Source organism: Bos taurus, chromosome 8 (genome assembly GCF_002263795.3).
Source record: "Bos taurus isolate L1 Dominette 01449 registration number 42190680 breed Hereford chromosome 8, ARS-UCD2.0, whole genome shotgun sequence".
Taxonomy (NCBI): domain Eukaryota; kingdom Metazoa; phylum Chordata; class Mammalia; order Artiodactyla; family Bovidae; genus Bos; species Bos taurus.
This window is the reverse complement of record NC_037335.1, coordinates 99,897,797-99,919,535: the sequence shown is the minus strand read 5'-3', so window position 1 is coordinate 99,919,535 and position 21,739 is coordinate 99,897,797. Positions and strand designations below refer to the sequence as shown.

The following is a 21,739-nucleotide window of genomic DNA, read 5'->3' as shown; positions in this document are numbered from 1 at the left end:
TATTGTATAAAATAGCCTGTCTGAGAATCAGCTTTCATAAGATTCCTTAGATGAGTACAAGTCCAAAAACACTCACAGAAAATGCAACTTAATTAAAAAAAATTTGACATAAATGTATAATGAATTGCATGTGATAGGAGTAATGAAAGAAAATATATTTGATGTTCAATATTAATATAATAAAGTAAACATAAATATAGTGTATGAAGATAATTAGCTATAGCCACTGGAATGAAAACAATATTCCCAAGCAAGGTATAAATTGAGAAAACTCTAGCTATTGTTTAAAGTATTACAACACATTAATCAAACCTTTGGAAGTCAGCTGACACCCTTCTTACGAACAAAGACTTCGTTTGTGCCCATTGAAAATTAGAAAAACTGAAATTGCGTGAAATTGGTGTTGTATGTGCATCACAGTCTTACACTAAAAGCACACTTCCTGTTTTTCCTTCAGACCCGAAGAAAAATGAGTCCATTTTTACCAAAAAGCCTGGGAAACTCTATAATTTCAGCTCTGATGCTCTGATAGAGTAGTGTGGGTCTAAAGTTATATTCAGCTCTCTGAGAAATGTCTGACTTTTCTCTGGCTCATCCTTCTGAAGGATGTTCAGTAAAAGAAAGTACAGGGACAGTAGGAAGCGTTCATCCCATGTTCTTAATAGTCTTCAAACATGAAGGGGATATTTGATATACTCCTTGGTTTCTAGCACAGCTTTGGTTTCACTGGTGAAGGGCTGCAGTTGTGAACAAGCCTTTAATTTTCCATCTTAGAATTTTAGGACCACGCGTTAGTGGTTGAATAGCTTGATGTTTTCAGATCTTACCTGTTTTATCCTGACAAATAATTCCATGGGGATGCAAACTAAGTCTATTTAATGTTTGAAGTTCTATATTTTGAAGTATCATCTTACCTATTTTATCCTGACAAATAATTCCATGGGGATGCAAACTAAGTCTATTTAATGTTTGAAGTTCTATATATTTGAAGTATCATCACTGGGAACTCAACTCTGGCAGAGTTCATACTCTGCCTTCAAAGAAACAAACTAAAAAAGGAGAGAAAATACCAGTAAGCATTTTGTTTTCTTTTTAACAGCAAATCCATGCCCTGTCCCATTTGTGATCCCTGAGAATGCTGTGCTTTCTGAAAAGGAGTTCTATGTCGATCAAAACGTGTCTATCAAGTGTAGGGAAGGCTTCCTGCTCCGGGGCCAGAGCACCATCACATGCAACCCCGACGAGACGTGGACACAGACAAGCGCCAAATGTGAAAGTAAGTGAACACGTGCGAGCCAGTGAATTTACTTAGTGGGGAATGAAATTTTCTCATCTTCCTGAGATTATTTTCAATCACGTAATTTACATGTAAATATTTAGATCTCTGTCTTATCATGGTCATCAACTTCTGTGTTGCTATTTAAAAAAATTTTTTCTTATTTAATTTGAAATCCAAACATAAAGAGACACTTACCAGAACTAGGCTAAAACCTGCCTGACCAGGATTCACTTGAATAGATTTTCAAATCACACTTTTCTAGGAATGGGCAGGATGTTAAATCTAAAATACGTATTTTTCTCCGCATTGTCGAGTCTCTAAACTATCCATTAATGGGCTTTGGAATAGAAAATGTATTTCACAGTAGTTCTCCAACTTGAGCGGATAGCAGAACCACCTAGCAGGCATGGTACAAACAGGGCCCACCTTAGAGGATCTGACTCTGGGGTGAGGCCTGAGAATTTGCATTTTTTACAGTTTCCCAGGTGTTGCTGATGGCAATACTGCTGGTCCTGAAAACACAACTGGAGAACCTGTGGGCTAGCACTGGGCTGATACATAGCAGTCTGGCAGCTTCTCTTGCAGCCTTGTTACAACTCTTGACATGTCTTTGTGGGTTTTTTTTTTAATATTTTAATATACATAAGCATTTGCTGTTTTATTTTTTTCTTTTACTGACATATACTAGATTTACAGTGTTGTTAGTTTCAGGTGGACAGCAAAGTGACTCAGTTACACATGTCTGTATATAATCTTTTTCAAATTCTTTTCCATTATAAGTTATTACAAAATATTGAATGCAGTGCCCTATGCTATTATATATATATATATATATATATATATATATATATATATTTCTGTGTATCTGTTAATTCCAAACTCCTAATTTATCCCTCCCCCTCCTTTCCCTTCATGACTTGGATAACCTTGATTAACCCTGTCATGACCTGGATAACCACAGTGGTGTGGTCATTCACCTAGAGCCAGACATCCTGGACTGTGAAGTCAAGTGGGCCTTAGGAACCATTACTATGAACAAAGCTAGTGGAGAAATTCCAGCTGAGCTCTTTAAAATCCTAAAAGACAATGCTGTCAAAGTGCTGCACTCAATATGTCAGCCAATTTGGAAAACTCACCAGTGGCCACAGGACTGGAAAAGGTCAGTTTTCATTCCAATCCCAAAGAAAGGCAACGCCCAAGAATGTTCAAACTACTACACAATCGCACTCATCTCACATGCTAGCAAGGTAATTTTCAAAATCCTTTAAGCTAGGCTTCAGCAGTATGTGAACTGAGAACTTCCAGAGTTCAATCTGGATTTAGAAAAGGCAGAGGAACCAGAGATCAAATTGCCAGCATTCGCTGGATCATACAAAAAGCAAGAAAATTCCAGAAAAACATCTGTTTCATTGACTACACTAAAGCCTCTGACTGTATAGATCACAACAAACTTTGGAAAATTATTAAAGAGATGAAAATTATTGAAGACCACCTTACTTACCTCCTGAAAAACCTTGTGTGCAGGTCAAGAAGCAACAGTTAGAACTGGTCATGGAACACGAACTAGTTCAAAATTGGAAAAGGAGTATGTCAGTGCTGTATACTGTCACCCTGCTTATTTATATGCAGAGTACATCATGTGAAATGTTGGGATGGATGAATCATAAGCTGGAATCAGGATTGCCAGGAGAACTATCAACAACCTCAGATATGCAGATGATACCACTCTAATAGCAGAAAGTGAGCAATCAAAGAGCTTCTTGGTGGTGGTGAAAGAGGAGATTGAAAAAGCTGACTTAAAACTCAACATTCAAAAAACTAAGATCATGGCATCTGCTCCCATCACTTCATTGCAAATGGAGAAAAAATGGAAACGGGCAGATTTTATCTTCTTGGGCTCCAAAATCACTGAGGACAGTAACTGCAGCCATGAAATTAAAAGACACTTGCTCCTTGGAAGAAAAGCTATGACAAACCTAGATAGCATATGAAAAAGCAGAGATATCACTTTGCCAACAAAGGTCCATATAGTCAAAGCTATAGCTTTTCCAATATTCATGTATGGATGTGACAGCTGGACTATAAAAAAAGCCGACTGCCGAAGAATTGATACTTTCAAAGTGTGGTGCTGAATAAGACTCTTGAGATTCCCTTGGACAGCAAGGAGATCAAACCAATCAATCCAAAGGAAATCAGTCCTGAATATTCATTGGAAGGACTGATGCTGAAGCTCAATACTTTGGCCACCTGATGCGAAGAGCCAACTCATTGGAAAAGACACTGATGCTGGGAAAGATTGAAGGCAGGAGGAGAGGGGGGTGACAGAGGATAAGATGGTTGGATGGCATCATTAATCAATGGACATGAGTTTGAGCAAATGCCAGGAGATAGTAAAGGACAGGGGAGCCTGGTGTGGTACAGTCCATGGGATTGCAGAGTCAGACACAACGAGCAACTGAACAACAGCCCCTTCCCCTTTAGTGGCTGTAAAATTGTTTTCTGTGTCTGTGAGTCTGTTTCTGTTTTGTAAATAAGTTCATTTACACCCTGTTTTTAGATTCCACATATAAGCAATATCATATGATATTTTGTCTAACTTACTTCACTTAGTATGATCATCGCAAGTCGCTGCGAATGGCGTTATTTCATTCATAGCATTATTTCATTATTTATTAATAATAATATTATTACAATAATAGCATTATTTCCTTCATTTTTTTAGAACTCTTGATACTTCTTAACACACGTAATGCATCTTTCCTGCCCAATATCCTACCCTCCTGGGTTTGAATTCTGTCCTCAAAATGTCCTAATCCTCAACTTCTTTAGCTGGTGCCCTAACTTCTTTAATTTTGGAGTTCTCATCTGTAAATAGTACCAGAAATTCCTATCTTATAGTGCCAGGGTCCTGCCCCGGCTGATCCAGGGTATTCGAAGCGGGGACGGCGTCGGCGACCTATTTATTTAAATATTTTATCAAAGATATAAAGAGTAATAGGATGAGGATAGCTCAGTAGGAAAATTCAGTGGAGAAAAGAGGCTGAGTAGCTTGGTTTACGCGGGAGACCATTAAAACTTCAAGACAAGAAGTTTGCACCACTTACGTAGGCTGCAGGCGTCCTTCCATTCTCCCGAAGGAGAGGAGACACTGAGGCCTCCCCGGTCGGATCTTAGAAGCCCAGGCATAATTAGTAAGCATGGTGGGTTCCGCGCTCCAGATGGAGACTCAACCAGAGTGAGAGAGAGAGCGACATGGGGAGACCAGTATTTCGAGAAACTGATCCCAATTCTTTATTTTCCATGGTCTACTTTTATACACTGAGATGTTATGCAAAAGTCACGCGGGGTCAGCAGTCCTGACTTTTATCAAAGTCAGGTGCTTCATACAAATGTATACAGAAGTCTTAGGGGTGTTACATCATCTTCTGGCCAGGGGGGCCTGCTGACAATTTACGACCCTCTCCTTGTGACAGCGGTCAGTCAATCAGGACACTTATTTCTCCAGGGCTGATTATTCTCAAAACAGACGCCACCCAAATAAAGTTACATTCCTACAGGGTGAGGGTGTAGTGGGTTTTAGTTAAGGAAAGAATTTACTTAGCCTAAGGTCTAACGTGATTAATATCAAAGGTTAATTCTATATATTCATTAATGTGTGTAAGGGCAGGGGATATGGAGACTTAGCAACAAACATTGGCTCAACAAATGAAAAACCCTTCACCAACACAATTTCTAATTAGCCCATTATACTTATACTAATAGTTTTCTAACTTTTCTAAGGAACCTGTTTTTAGAAGGTTTAAAGCATCTCGTGCCTCTCACGGTTGGGAGGCTGTGAGCGATCACATGTGGCCGGACAAGCCTGTCAGGCAGGCCAGAGAACCTTCAGAGGAGTTTGTAGGTTAAAACACTCTTATCACGCCCAGGAATTATTATAAACTGGAGCTCTAAGTTAACTCCTTCTCCAAAAGAGGTGGTGGGGGACAGCCCCCCGTAAAGTCAGAGGTGTAGGTGAGCACAAAGTAGTAAAGTAGGCAGGCTCTGGTTATGGGGGTAGATGCTCAAGGAGTTCCAGGGGGACTCCTGAGGCTCGATCCCGCCTTTGCGTATGTCGAGCCTCCTTCCTCATGACCTTTGTCACGGGCGGAGTACCTCACTCTGGCCCCCAACATTATAGGTTTGTTTTAAAAAAATAAATGAATTGATATATATTTTTGATATTGCTGTCTCCTGATAGAAAGCATAAAATAACCCCAAAACCCTGAATTTTCCACCAGCAGCCTACTGCAACATTAGAATTTTGATTTTACTCCAGGAAAGTGTTTATCATACTTTTAGCTGGGAATTTGGTTCCCAAATCCTGATGAAATCTACCCCCAGTTAAGTGAGAAGAACTAAATATGTATAAGCCAGACTGTCTAGGCTACTTTAAAGCCATTAGCCTGAACTGAAGTGAGCCAAGTGGCCTGATTCTACCCGCATATCCTCACGTTGGTCTTGGCTCCCAGAGACTTACTACTCAGAGCACCGGAAGCACCAGCAAGGAGGGACATGCCTTTATTACAAATGTCCTTTCAGTGCATGCTTAATCACTCCTCAATATTCCTGAGAAGATCAGGAGTTGCCTAGGAGAGGAGACAGTTTCCACAGTTGTTTGTTATCCCCAGTCCCTCTTTTGCATTTTCTATTAGACAGGAGGTCTGTGGCTTAGAACAAATATCCTTCCTGAGACCGAATTAGCTACCTTCCTCATCCTTTTCACCTCATCCTGCTATTTATCACTACAAATCAGTGATTAAAATTCAGTGGGCATGAGAATCTGCTGGAGAGAGTATGTAAGATGAAGACTCATAAGCCAGAAAGCCCAGAAGTTTGCATTTTTAATAACAATCCAAGCTGATTCCCACATAGGTGGCCTGAAATCTCTGCTTTGATAACCACTTCTATAAACCAACCAGCAGCTCACTGTTATCTCTCTACCTAGTGTTCCTCTAACCTGGGAGCCATAGTCCTCTGATTCACTCAAGTTTTACAGCCTAGTCCAAAGACCATTGTCACTGATAATCCCCTGGGCATAATTAGTTACACTGACCTCAATTTTCTGCACTATGGTAACCAGGCCTCTAATACAGCTGTTTTTAAATTATGTGACTGTATTTCTTTATCTGTCTTTACCCATTTGAGCAAAGGTACCATGTTTTCTTCATTTATCTCTTTCCAGTTTCTTGTACACAGTAAGGCATGAATACATGTTTATTTGATATGTGACTGATTGAATTAATGTTTTTAACTACTTTAGAAGGAAAAGAAAATTTAGAAGAATCAGAACATTTGATCATGGCCTCTGGCAAGTTTTCAAATGGTATTATGGCCAGAAAGTGGCCTTTTAAAAGCCAGTTCATGAAAACTCATCTAAAAGTTAGCCTTGTACAAACTGGAAACTGATGAGAATCCTGGCTCCAATCCAGCCCTTGTTGTATGAGGCACTGCGGAACAACTCTAGTTATCTAATTTATCCCCATAAAATTCCCAAAGCAAAATTAGTTATAAACATTTTTATTTAAATATTCAAAACATGTGCTTTTAAAAGACTTCAGTCTTACATATTCCAAAAGAAGAGGGTCACTGCTTATAGTCTTGAAAAGAGGGAAACTAATGTGAAAGCTTGAATTTCATAAACCCTGTCAAGCTGTGTAAATGGAGTTATCTTTAGGTTAGAGACAATATTCCTTCCTTTACTCATTTTTCAAATATTTATTGAGAGCCCACTGTGCCAGGCACTGTTCTAGGCACTGATAAAACAGCCATGATGGAATCTGTATTCCTGCAAATCGTGATCTTTAAAGTGATCGGCTGTAAATAATCCGCATCCACTTCTCTTCTTATCTGATAAGCTAAGCACCCTGCATTGAAATTCTTATATCTCTTTGATGAGGTATAAGAAGACAAGACTTGGTGCCTTGAGTATAAAGTACCTCAGCTTCAACACATGAATCAGAAGGCAAAACCTTTGATCTTGTACATTTAATTTTTCTAGAGAGCAGCAGGTGATGCTTTTAGTTTCTGGTGTCTTTTAGATTTAATGTAGTTTAAAAGGTTACCTTTTTGTATTTTATCTTTCTTCTTTAAGTCCTAGAGGTGAGACTATGCTCTCTCTCCACTGGCTGGGTTAGTATCGCAAGCTTATTTTTTGTTTGTTTATTTTCCTATAGAAATCTCATGTGGTCCGCCAACTCATGTAGAAAATGCAATTGCCCGAGGCGTACATTATCAGTATGGGGACGTGATCACCTACTCCTGTTACAGTGGATACATGCTGGAGGGTTCCCTGAGGAGTGTTTGCCTAGAGAATGGAACCTGGACATCACCTCCTGTCTGCAGAGGTAAGGAGATGTTTGAATGGTTAGTTATTAGTGAAGCTGTAGGAAAATGTATATGGAAGTCTGATATGGCCAATAGCTAGTAGGCATGCTATTTCATCTTTCCTTGGCTTTCAGTTTTCTCTTATCCCGTGTGTTACTTTCCTTAACTTTACAAGTTGGAGTTTTGAAAGCTTGCACATAGACCTTTGGCCCAGTACCTGGCCCCTTCCTGAGTCAGTCATGGCTCCTTAAGCAAGTCTTCTCTCCAGACCTTAGGAGTGTTCTCCAGGCGCTAGGCAGAGCTGTGTCATGACTGGGTCATGAGGTCAACCTCCTGGACACTCAGGTGTTTCAATACAGATGCCAGTTCTAACCAACCATCCTTAGCAGACCCCGTTGCCCCATAAGGAATGAGGCCCCATATGGGATCCTATCGTGACTAATATGGTAAATTTTTAAATCTTTTAAGGAGCTTCCACATTGTTCTCTATTGTGGCTGTGTCTATTTACATTCCTACCAGCAAGATAGGAGGGTTTCCTTTTCTCCACATCCTCTCCAGCATTTATTATTTTAGACTTTTTGATGATGGTTGTTCTGACCAATGACCTCATTATAGTTTTTATTTGCATTTTTCTAATAACTAGTGATAATGAGCATCTTTTCATGTGCCTGTTAGCTCATAGGTTGTAAGAAAATATGCAAACTCCTCTTGAGAGGGGTGCTGAGGAGCTACCTCCTCAAGAAATAGCTCAAGTGTCACTTAAAGTCAGAAGTCAATGAGAGTTGTGTGTCTGTTTACTTGTTTGTATCATCACTTCTTTAAGAGAATGGGGAACCCTGGCAGCACCAGAGAGCTATTAGCCATCAAAGGCTTCCTTTAAGGGAATTTTCAAATCTCCTAGAAAGGCATTTCCCCTGGTCCAGATAAACGGAGACAATCTTTTATAAAAACCACTTTGTTCTCTTTTGCCCTGAATCCCCAAACTACTAAAATGTTTGATAGTTATAATCTCAGAACTACCCAAACTTGTTTATGTCCCTCCTGAGCCCCTCACGTTCATTCCCAGCCAAATCTTGAAACTGGGTTTCGTTTCTCTTCCTTAAGACTTGATTCAAGGAAATAATCTGAAATGTAAATGATCAATCCTGTTTTCTGACAACCAGCCTTGCCTTCCCGAATCCCCTAGATTTATGACCCATCCTGCTTGTTTTCCAGCTGTCTGTCGATTCCCATGTCAGAATGGAGGGATCTGCCAACGCCCAAATGCTTGTTCCTGTCCAGATGGCTGGATGGGTCGCCTCTGTGAAGAGCGTGAGTCTGTCCTCATATCTTACAAATTGTGTCCTAAGATTTTACTTTGAGTTCCAATGGTTTGCCTGGAAGCTGTCAACTTAGGGGCATTACTAGGAACTGGCTTTACTAGTGGCAGGAATTTTCTTGCTTAAATCCCGTAACAGACCAGACAAAGGGCTGAGAGCATATCTACATATGTCATTTCATTGCAGAAGATCTAGAATATTACAGACCTTGAAAATACAGTTATCAAAATCCATCTAAGGCCATCTCCACCTGCCTACAGATTTCCAGGAACCTTCTTGGGAAGGAGCTTATAATAAAGGGTTTCCCAACCTTGGTCTCCCTTTATCTCAAGTCCATTTATCTTCTGTGCTGCTTCTTGCTACAGTTAGTGTAAATTCATGGCATTGCATAAAATTGTACTTTGCAGGTAAGATAGGGAGCCCATCATTCATTAAGAGTAGCTCTTTCCAATTAAAAAAGAATAAATTGGTACTCCAGTAGCTAGACAATGCTTGATACTTTAATACAGAATTTCAGTCCTCAGGAAAAAATACATTTAAATTTGAGTTTCCAGGAGAATGTGAAAAAGTGGCTTTAATTTTTTTAATGTCTAAACTGTACTTTGTTTCAAAATCTTTAAAATATATATACACATGGATAAATTTATTGGGAGTGTATTAATCACATTGAGTCATTAATATGATGGCCATTGGTCTATATCAGTTTTTCCTAAGGCCAGACATTTTATTAGAAATTCTGAAACTTTTTAAAGTGTAAGTATTTCAACTAATCAAGAAAAGAAAATATACAATGGAAATCAGTTTAGGATGCTAATTGCTCACCAAAGCAAGTATTCTCACGGTGATTCAGAAAGAAGAGAATTTTTCCTTCTTCTTCTCCCCAGTCCTACCTTCCTACTTAGGGCTTCCACGTGTGACCTACTAGAATGCCAAGGATCATCACAGGCCTGGCTTTGCTGAACATGTGCCTTTGATCAGTGCATTTGATCAGGGCTTCCCAGGCTTTCCTATGCTTACAGACAACCAGGGAGAGGGTCAATGCGGGTTCTGATTTGGTAGATCCAAGACAGGACCTGAGATTCTGCATTTCCAGCTAAGTCCTATGTAATGCCAATGTTTTGGTCTTGAGAACCATGCTTTGAATACCAAGTCAATAAACAGTCTCACTTCTTTTAAACAGATAACACCTCTTTACGGACCTCAGTGATTTCTAGTAGGAGAAATGATTGCCATGCAGAATGTCAGGGAGGCCAGATTCAGTCACCATTAGGCCTCAGCTCCAAGGAAATAAAGGGTGGCGGCTACTAAAGTGTTGCCCACACCAGCCCACGGAAGAGCTTATCTGACTGCCATTTTCACATTTAATTACAGCCAAGAAGAGAACCTCAAGGCAGCCAAACCCTCTTAGAGCATTTTATGTAATTTGTAATGGAAATTTGAAACGATAATGAATGAAAAGCATTCTGCTTATTTTGTGAAGAGAAAGCAAAGCGCTTAGCAGGCATCAATTTCAGTGTGTCCTCTCGGAAAGAGTGCACTTGGCTTTGGAGTCGTTACACGAGGCTAAGGGTCCAGATTGACTTTCTGGATTGTGTTTTCTCAATAATACTGATTAATAAACACAGCATATACGGGAAGGTTATTTAGTGGGTCATCTAAGGTTTTACTCCTCCTGGAAAATATCTTTGGAACACGCGATCATGTCTGAGTGTGTGGGTTTTGATCCAGTCCTTTTTGATCTCCTTTCTAGCGATCTGCATTCTTCCCTGTCTGAACGGCGGTCGCTGTGTGGCCCCTTATCAATGTGACTGCTCACCTGGCTGGACAGGGTCCCGCTGTCATACAGGTAGGCATCCTGGCATAGTTGGTTTTATTGGTGCCTGGGCTCCATGAAACCCTAGAGAACAACTGATGAGTGTGACTCAGATTCAGAGGTGGCAGTAAAACAGAAGGGTATCAGGGTTTCTCACGAATTCCTCAAGATGGTCTCTTGAATGGTGGTCTCAGTGCTCAACCTATTTCTACCTCAGAGACACCTCTCAGGGTGGTATGACAAATAAGAGCATCTGAGTTAACTCATTGGTCAGCCTTCTTCATGTCATTTGCTCTGTGTTGCACAATGTAGAGAAAACATAATGCAGAAGTTCAGAAGAATATTTATTTAAATCTCTATGAAGCTAAATCACTAAATTTGCAGTAACTATTTGTAAAGAACGGACTCTAAATAAATACAATTGAAGTTAAAGTGAAATAACTCAACAAGAGATGGTTCCTTATCATGGAAGACAGTAACAAACTATTGTTGATTTGTGGTAAACATGTCCTCATAGCGACCCATGCTCAAATACCTGCCTATCCACTATACTTTGCTGTCTGTTGAATTGCTTGATTTTGATCTTTCCCTGCCCTCACTAGATTGTATGCCACTGGTAGGCAGGGATATTTGTGATCTTTATATTCTCAGTAGCTAGCATAGTGCCCGCGTATGACAGGTTTTTCAGTAATTGTCTAAATAATCCTACAGTCTAAAATGATAGATTTTTTTTACCTTTTTAATGTCCTAATTGTCAGGCAACTGTTAAAAGCATAGAACTCACTGTATTTATTTTGCATTAACTCTAACCCTTACTATTGCTCCTGTAAATAATAATTATACCACTTCCTATGAGGTTAATTGTAAAACAGAGCAGGCCAACTGACACCAGAGCTTGTCACGAACTCTAAGGCTCAAGTGACTGTATAATTTAGCCTCCAAACTGGGAGGTTGGGAAGATGAAAGGGGCTATTAAGAAGCAAGTCAGGGAAATGGGAGTCAAAGTTGCAAAAACCCCAAATCAGATGTGCAGCCACCCCACATAAAGCCAAAAGTGAGCCATCCATGAGTGTAGGAAAGAAACAATGTAATACTGGAGGCTAAATTTGAAGCTTTTATTTGAAACTCTTGATTTTTTGCATTTCTCCATTTTTATTTTCATCAGAGAAAAGGCAGACGTCAAATGAAATGGTACAGGGGTTGACTCCTGATTGTATTATCTCTAGTGCTCTGTTGTAAACCTTGTTGATTTTAGAGTACCATAGATGAGCTTTGGGTGGTGTAGGAACCCATGACATTTCACTCTTACATTAAAAGTTTGATATGTATGTATCTTGCCGTGTAAGTGGGCTTATAACTTTCACTAAAGTCTCAAAGAAGCCTCCTGTAACACCCCTTAAAATCTGATATCACCATCCCGTGTTCTCACTTATTATTTAATAAACTTTTATGGAAAACACAGACAACTTTTAGATTCCTTTAATGGCTTACATTGGTTATGACTCTGTTGGTTATAGAGGAAAGGAACCAATTTGAAATACCTCGAGAAAAATTGGGAAAAACAAAATGAAATAAAAATAAAAGAAAAAGAAGGGCTAGAGCAAGGGGTATTTGAAAGTCTTAAAGTAATGTTTGGTATTTCTTTATCACAAATCAACCTTGAGTTTTAAACATTTTTTATTTGTTTGTTATTTTGCTATGCTGGGTCTTTGTCGCTGTGCGGGCTTTCCCCTAGTTGCCGCAAGCGGGGGCTCCTCTCTAGTTGCGGCTCCGGCTTCTCACTGAAGTGGCTTCTCTTGCTGCGGACCACAGGCTCTAGTGGTCTACTTGGCCTTCAGTAGTTGCAGCTCCCAGGCTCTGGAGCATGGCTCAGCAGTTGTGGCACACAGACTTAGTTGCACCTAGGCACGTGGGATCTCCCCACATCAGGGGTGGAACCCATGTCTCCTGCATTGGCAGGTGGATTCTTTATCACTGAGCCAGCAGGGGAGCCCCCAACTTTGATATTTATCTATATTTCTCATGCATACAAAATTGAACCTATCTGCAAACCAGCTTTGCCCTTTCCCAGGCATCTTATCTCTGTGGTGTTGGCAGCATGCTTCCAGATAGAGACACTCGCAAGTCGCCCTCCCGCTTCGTCTACCAGTATCAGCACTCCTTTCTGTTTCTTCCCACTCCATATCTCTTGCATCCTACTCTATCTCCACTATCACCAACTAGTAGAAGACCTTTCCTCTGGATCACTGCCAGAGTCTACTACTTAACCTTCCCATTTCTATTTCCAGAATAACACCATTACACACGGCTCTGGGCATATCTTTGCCCTGTTTAAGAACCTGAGATGGTTGCTTGTTGGCTCCACATCCAGCCCAGATTCTTCTGCCTCCTGAGGCACTGCGTGGACCGGCAGCAGCACAGCTGATACACTTACTTCCCTCCCTGCCAGTTGCATCTTGTCCCCTGCAGACATGGCTACTGCCTGTTCCAACTCACCTCCAAAGGCCTGCCTAAGTTTCCTGTTATCCCTAAACTTGCTCTCTACCACGGAAATCTGTTTTCTAACATTCCATCTCTAGATATTACACAGTTAGCTAGAACCACGCCATTTAAGGATCTTCCCTGGTCACTCAACAATAAAGAATCCACCTGCAATGCAGGAGACGCAGGTTCGATCCCTGAATCAGGAGGATCCACTGGAGGAGGAAATGGCAACCTACTCCAATATTCTTGCCTGGAAAATCCCATGGACAGAGCCCAGCAGGCTAAAGTCTACAGGGTCACACAGAGTCAGACACGACTGAGGGACTAAACACACACACACGCCATTTAAAGCTCAATTGATCTGACTCATTTGGATTTCTTTTAGTTCCTTAGCTCCTGACATTAAGCATCTGCCTGACATGAGCCATACAGTCTTTATGGTTTTCAGTTTTGCTGCAGCTACCTCAGCAAAGACCCCACTTACATCCATTAGGTATTAAACATACAAAAGGGTATAAAACAGGAGATCTTGCTCTCCAGAATCCAGCCTAGAAAAGAAGAAGGGATGTAGAATGGCCTTAGCAGAATGGCCTGTATGTATGTGACTGGAGGCGAATTGAACTCTCTACATATCAGTAGTAAAATGAGTAAACCACCCCAAATGTAAAGTGAGGTCACTCAGTCGTCGACCCAGGGATCGAACCTGGGTCTCCCTCATTGCAGGCAGGCACTTTATGGTCTGAGCCACTAGCGAAGTCCCAGTAGATGTTCAGAAAAGGATTCACAAGCGTAGAATCAAAGGAAGAGCAAGAGGAGTCCCCAGGTGGAGCTCATTCCAGACAAAGGCATAGAAGTGTAACACAAACTTGATCAGCTAACTAGAGCCAGAGCAGAAGCCATAGAGGCCGTGGAGGGGTATGACCGGAAGTGAAATATAAAGCTAGGCAGAGCCAGATTAGGAAGTGCAGTGTGTACTTAATTATGTCTTCTGAGCCACAGAAGCTGTTAAAGGGACTTAAGCAGGAAAATCATGTGATTAGATTTTCTTTTAGAAAAATTATTTTGGAAACAGTACAGAAAAGGGCAGAAAGCTAGCCTTAAAAGTAGACTTGTTAGAGACTTATCCCAGCCTGAATTGGCAAGAGGTAAAGAATCTGCCTGCAGTGCAGGAAACCTGGGTTCGATCCCTGGATCGGGAAGATCCTCTGAAGAAGAGATGGGCAGCCCACTCCAGTCTTCTTGCCTGGAGAATCCCATAGACAGGAGCCTGGCGGGTTGCAATCCACAGGGTCCTAAAGAGTGGGACATGACTGAGTGACTAACACTGACATTCAATGAAGTCTAGAGAAATGGTGACCAAAAAGGATATATTTGAGAGAAGATAGATGAATCCACACTACCTGGCTATAGATTTATTGTGGAAATAAAGGTCTAAGGAGAGTTAAGGTTGACATTTCCAGTTTAGGCTTCTGAGTGGAAGATGGTGCCATTTACTGAGACAGGGAACCCAAAAGGAAGAGCTTTGAAGGTACAGATAAGGAGTTAAGTAAGGACAGGCTGAGTTTGAAGATACAGATAAAAGAGTTAGGTAAGGACAGTTGAGGTTGAAGGTACAGATAAGGAGTTAAGGAAATACATGCTGTGAAAGAGGAACTGGAAACACATTCCATTATTCTTACCTGAAAAGTTCCATGGACAGAGGAGCCTGGCAGACTACAGTCCATAAGGTCACAAAGAGTTGGTAAAGACATGACTGAGCACGCATGCATGCATGGGCAAGAACACACTGAGTTTGGAACACACAAGGGAGAGGTCTGACAGGCACTTGGATGATGTATCTTCCCAGAAGATACACTGCATTGAAGACAGATATTAGTCATTACTGGAAAACTTTTGTGGAGGAAAAGAAATCTGTGCAGAAGGTGGCATGAGAAGGTGCCCAGAATGGAACGCTGGTGTCACCCATGTTATAGGGAAGGAGGAAGGTGTTAAGCTTTTACATGGAGAAGTGAAAAATAATAATTTTTAAAAATTATTAGTACAGTTAGTTACTGCTAAATTCATGGTATTGAAAAGGAGTGATTTTTTAACATTAGCAAACAGCTATGGAGAATTAGTTGTAGATTATTGAGTTTTATTTTTGCTATTCTTGACCCTGCTTCATTTCATAATTTCCTTTTTGTTATATTGCAAATATGTGCATTTTGTTGGCTTGCTTGTCAAGAAAGCTCACCAAGAGCAAAGACTGGTGTTCTCATTCTTATCCTCTCTCAATGCTTATCAAGTGCCTGGATTGCTGACGTTTTCCCTATATTTTACGAATGAGTGATAAAGAAGTGACGTTTCTTTATCTCTCACCAAAGATGAGTTTTTCATCTGGGGAAGCCTGCATTTCCAAGCTATAATGAGACTGAAATGTTTCTCATTTCCAACTTTCTCCTAACAGGCATCTTATTTTTTTCTTTGATACGTTAAACAGGCTGGTCTTCATCTGTTTTTAGTGTCCTTAGGTTTTTTAACAAGTAGATTCATGGAGAAGAAGAGTTTGACCCTGAGACTATGGACTGTGAGAAAGATGGCTGTATAGTAAATCTCTCAGCTTTCACTCAGGGTTACATCAGTGGCTCATTTTTAACTCGACCCCAGTCTGTAAGTCCAGTTAAAGTTGGTAAAAGCCATGAAATACATTTCCTAGCAAGCACAAAGGGCTTTTGAATCATTTGTTATGTTAGCCAGTCTATGTGCCTGATCTAGTGTCATAAGAATTAACATCTGATATAACGACTTCATCAGTCATAGAGTTCACTGCTGGCTCTCTCAAGAGCTCGACAGTCTCATTGAGCATATGAATAATTTTCAGTTCAAAACTGTCAAATTAGTTACATAAATAATTAAAGAAGAGAAAAATTAGTGGACTCAGAGTATGCAGGTAGAACTTAAGCTGGGATTTAAATATAAAGATCGATTCTTGCTTGGAAGTACAGAGGGAGGTGATACCACATAATAATGTGAGATTGAGCCAACTGGCAGGATGTAGTCCATGAGGAATGGTGGCAGCTGGAGCGGAGAGCAGAGTCAAATCTTATTCTGTATGTCTTCATGAGCATCTTCGTGATTGCTTAGTATTCATTAAGTAAATGCATGAATTTTTTATCCCAGCTGTCTGCCAGTCTCCCTGCTTAAATGGTGGAAAATGCGTAAGACCAAACCGATGCCATTGTCTCTCGGCATGGACAGGACATGACTGTTCCAGGTAAGACAACCAAAAACTACTATTTATCTACAACATGAGAAGACTGAAATTCAAGTTAAGTTGCCCCAAGAGTCAGAAGATATCTCTGGTTTGAAGGTAAGCATTTTGTATCCAGAAATATCCGTTTTGAGATTTGAACTAAAGCCAAATGAAGAAGTATTACTTAATATTTGACAGATAAAACAATGATTTCTCAAAAACACACATTTATTACAGCACAAATACTAAAATTGAAGCAACACAATTTTAGAGGATTAGAATAGCCTCTGCACAAGGAGGACATGCAAATTTGTGTAGTTTTTTGACAAAGAGAAAGGGGTTAATTAAACAAGTTAACGCCTTCTTGAATGGTAGATTTCACCCTTCATAAGAAAGGATACAAATAAATGATGAACTCAATATGGTTTACTGATGTTCATTTGCATTCCTATTTATAATAAAAATAGTATTGATGATAAGGAACATTTATTTTTAAAGTCAAAATTTTTGTTCCATATTTTTTACAGTATATATAGTCAGTATTTAATGGACTAGAAGAAAATTTATGTAAAAATGTGTTCTAGCAATTGATTTCTCATTTGTAAGCAGATAAATATCATAGTTGAGAAAAGATTATCCCAAAATACAGGAAAAATAGTTTGAAAGTTTAAATATCATAAACTTTTTATTGAAGTATAATGGACATACAACATTATATTAGTTTAGGATATTAGTATAACATAGTGATTCAGTATTTCTATATGTACACATTGTGCAGTGATCACCCAGTATAGTTAACTATGTAAGTCCACGTATGTAGTTATAACAATTTTTTTCTTGAAATGACACTTTTTAAGATCTACTGCTCTTAGCAACTTTCCAATGTGCAGTACGGTATTGTTAATTATAATCGCCATGTTATATATACTATCCCCATGACTTACTTATTTTATAACTGGAAATTTGTGCCTTTTGACTCCTTTCACCCGTTTTGCCCAACCCCCCCACCCACCTCTACCTCTGGCCGACCACCAATCTGTTCTCGGTATCTGTAAGTTTGGTTCTGGTTTTTGTTTTTAGATTCTACATATAAGCAAAATGATACAGTATCTCTCTCTCTCTTTCTGACTCATTTCACTTAGCCTATTCACTTTCATTTTTCACTTTCATGCATTGGAGAAGGAAATGGCAACCCACTCCAGTGTTCTTGCCTGGAGAATCCCAGGGACTGGAGAGCCTGGTGGGCTGCCGTCTATGGGGTCACACGGAGTTGGACATGACTGAAGTGACTTAGCAGCAGCAGCAGGAATGACCTCAAGGTCCATCCATTTGTCACAGTTGACAAGATTTCATTCTTTTTATGGCTTAATAATATTCCATTGTGAGGCGTGTGTGTGTGTATTTATAAAGAAAATTTTCTTATCTGCTCATTCATTGATGGGCACAGGTTGTTTCCATGTCTTGGTTATTGTAAATAATGCCAAAATGAATATGGGAGTGCAGACATCTTTTCCAATTAATGTTTTCATTTTCTTCGGATAAATGCCCAGAGAGTTGCTGGATCACATGGTAGTTTTATTTTAAATCTTTTGAGGAAACTCCATAATATTTTCTACAGTGGCTGCACCAACTTATACTCCCACCAGTAGTGCACAAGATTTCCTTTTCTGTACATCTTCAACAATGCTTGTTATTGCTTGCCTTTCAGATAATAGCAATTCTAACAGGTTTGAGATAACATCTCATTGTAGTTTTAATTTGTATTTCCTGATGGTTAGTGATGTTGAGCATCTTCTCATATACATCTGTAAGTTCTTTATGTAGTTTGAACATTAACTCATAGGATATATGGTTTGAAAATACTTTCTTCTATTCAGTAGGTTGTCTTTTCATTTTGCTGATGTTTTTCTTTATGGTGCAGAAGTTTTGGGTTTGATGTGCTCCGACTTGTTAATTTTTGCTTTTGTTGCCTTTGCTTTGAAGGCAAATCCAAAAAAAAAAAAAAATGCTAAGGCTGATGTCAAGGAGCCTATGGCCTATGTTTTTCTCCTAGGAGAAAGAAGAACTTATGGTAACTTCTTTTACCATAAGTTAATTAACCATATATATGTGGATTTATTTCTGGGTTCTCTGTTCTGTTTCATTGATGTATGGTCTGTTTTTTATGCCAGTACCATATCATTTTTATTACATACTGTATCATACCATTGATAAAATATTTTCAATATTATAACATTGTCCACATAAATATTTGCAGTGTTGGAATATTACCAGCTCTATTTAAAATTTTTAATATACATCATTATATTACATCACTTAGATTTGTATTATGTACATTTACTTCTATATTATAGGAATCATTAAAAAATGGGTATTTCCATATTCATTTTTTTAAGTGAAAAATTCAGTTAACTGGAAAGAGTATTTCTTTTTTCATGTCCTTTTATTTAATTTTGATTGGACTATTAAAGTCAACTTGCCAAGACAAAAATCTATTTAAATACAAACTTAATTATTGAAAATATCTGTTTCATGCTAGTGAATTTCTTTATATCAACTCAAGTATATGCATCTCTGCAGAAAGAAAAAAAATTGAACCCTGAAGGACAAATTTGGATTGTACAAGTATATTTAGAAGTTTCTAACAGAAAAATGATAGTTTTACCTGAGAGCAGAGTTGAAAGAACTTAAGAAAATGAGAATCAAACTGGAGAGGATTTCTGGGGAAATGAAAAAAGCAAAGAAAAGAAAAAGCAAAGATAGAAACAATGACAGTGACTCAAAAAGGAACCGGAAGTATTTGTAACATTCTTATTTTAAGCTTTATGTTTCAGCTACTTCATCTTACAGATAAATAAAGGAAGCTCAGAGTTTGTGTGGTTCTCTAATATCAAAATACAATTGACCGTTGAGCAAAATGAGTTTGAACAGCATGAGTCCACCTATATATGTATTTTTTTTCCAATAGATCCATAATACAGATCTATACAGTCTTCAGTTGGCTGAATCTGTGGATTTGGAACCACAGATACAGAGGGCCAACTGATGGTAAAATCATCCACCAATTTTTGACTGCTCAGAGGGTCAGCGCCCCTCACCCCTGCATTATTCAAGAGTCAACTACCCCTATAGGAACTTTTTCTTGACCAGAGAATATCCAGAAATAACTTACTTTATAAACAACAAAATGCTATTAATAAAGGTAATAAAATCTAGATTTTTTTAATTCAAAAGCTTGATAAAGGAATCAAAAAAAAAAAATGATGGCAAATTCAAGGAAAGATCAACCCAGAAGACCCAGCAGCCCCCCTCTCCTTATACTGTGATGGGTTTTAAAGGAGACCTGTATTAGCTAGGACTCTGTTATTGCAACTCCAAGTGGCTTAAGCAAAGAAAGGACTCTGTTATCACAATAATGAGACCTCATATGGAATCCCATACATGGGTTGGCTGAGCATGAGGGGAAACAGACTGAGGACTTGAAGACATCTAAAGTCTCTCCCCTCCCATCTCACCTGTCTCCAGCATCTTCTCCATCATCACAATGCAGAGCGCTTTCCTCTGCTTCTCAGTTCACGTGGAAGGACCCGCTGCCCACAGAAATAATGTGCTGATCCATTTTAGAACTGCAGGAGAAGAACTCATTAGCCCAGATTAATTCAAGGGTCCACCATGGATCAGTCAGTGGTGATCCTAGGTTGGGTTATTCTACTGTGAAAGTTCATTTTGCTAAAACTTTTACCATGCCTTTGGGTAAAGGGTAGAGACTGACAGTTCATTGATGAAAGAAAGGTGGAATATAATTTCCTGAAATGGGATGGAGAGAAAGCTTTTCTGAGAAATCAAAGCAATAAATGTTTACAAATACTTCTTTCTCTTTTGTAAGATTGAGTGCCTTAAAGATTGTCTCCCTCATACTTAATAAAGACATAAAAATTGATGCTCATGGTAAAGAATCCACTGACAATGCAGGAGACCTAAGAGATACGGGTTTGATCCCTGGGTAGGAAAGATCCCCTGGAGGAGGGCATGGCAACCCACTCTGATATTCTTGCTGGGGAAATCCCATGGACAGAGGAGGCTGGCAGACTGCAGCCCAGGGGTCTCACAGAGTCAGACACGACTGAAGCAACTTAGTACAGCACAGCTGGTTGACAGAGCGATTTTCAGGCGTCATGACAGCTGGTGGAGAAGTACCCTGTGGCATTCATTAAGTCCCTCAATCTGTAGCCTTCTCTCCTGATGAGTCATTCCCAAATGGTTCAGTCCTCAAGGCAGATACTGTGTTTCCTCTGACTATGCACACAAAATGGATCCTAAACAAATGCCATAAATAAAAACCGTAGACAGTTCACGCTGTAAGAGACCTTCAGGTTCACGAAGTCCAAAGCCCTCATTCTACAGATGAGCAGATTATCAGAGCAGATGAGTGACAGAGCCAGGACTAAAACTCCAGTGTGCTGGTACGTTAGTACTTTTTCTCCGTGCCCCTTCGTTTTCTCAAGGAATGACCCCCATCCATCCAAACCACATCACAGGTGACGCCAGGTATCTGAGACTGTCAATTTGTGTTTTAATCAGCCCCCAAACAGCTGTCCCCCTTTCTTTACTGTTGAATCTTTGTTTTTTGTTCTAGGAAAAGGAGGACTGGGTTTTAACCACCGCACAACCAACCAGCTCTCCTGAAATGCAGGATCATCTCTTCCTGGCAGTCCTGGACATCACACAATTTACGTGAAGACTTTCCGACACGGTGCTGGGTCTTGTCTCGTTTCAGTCGACTTGTTACTTTGGGTTGACCCTTTTATTTTGTGTTATAGTTTGTTATTTCTTGTGACATACCTTCTTACATGTTTCCATTTTTAAATATGCCTGTATTTTCTATATAAAAATATATTAAATAGATGCTGCTCCACTCTCACAAAATGTACATACTCTGCTGTCTATTGGAAGGTTCCTGGTATACATTTTTATTCAGTTACTTAAAATGATTTTTCAATTAAAATATATTTTGCTACTAAATAATGTTTTTCCAGTAGTGCCATTTTGTGAGGGAAAAAGGAAGAGGATTCGTGACTGGTGCCGCTAGCATATAATGAGATTACATGGAATGTACTGAGAAATGACAGTAAAGGAGACCCCTTCATGCTGGATCCATCATGTCTACAATATATGTAACAGTAAAAGTTTCCTTTTATTTAATTAGAAAGTAACTATTGCACCTACTATCCTCCATGCAAAACACTGT

The 21,739-nt window shown here is 39.5% G+C and overlaps 1 protein-coding gene across 1 annotated transcript in view; it reads left to right on the top strand.

Annotated features, from left to right (window-relative positions):
* SVEP1 (sushi, von Willebrand factor type A, EGF and pentraxin domain containing 1) overlaps window positions 1–21,516 on the top strand; it is a 208,629-nt gene extending 187,113 nt beyond the window's left edge. Inside the window, exons 43-48 of the mRNA XM_010808239.4 lie at window positions 1,100–1,276; window positions 7,492–7,662; window positions 8,859–8,954; window positions 10,713–10,808; window positions 16,419–16,512; window positions 21,128–21,516. Coding sequence (XP_010806541.2) covers window positions 1,100–1,276; window positions 7,492–7,662; window positions 8,859–8,954; window positions 10,713–10,808; window positions 16,419–16,512; window positions 21,128–21,149 — 656 coding nt within the window. The 3' untranslated portion in view covers window positions 21,150–21,516. The remainder of the gene's footprint in view (window positions 1–1,099; window positions 1,277–7,491; window positions 7,663–8,858; window positions 8,955–10,712; window positions 10,809–16,418; window positions 16,513–21,127) is intronic.
* The last annotated feature ends 223 nt before the right edge of the window (window positions 21,517–21,739 follow it).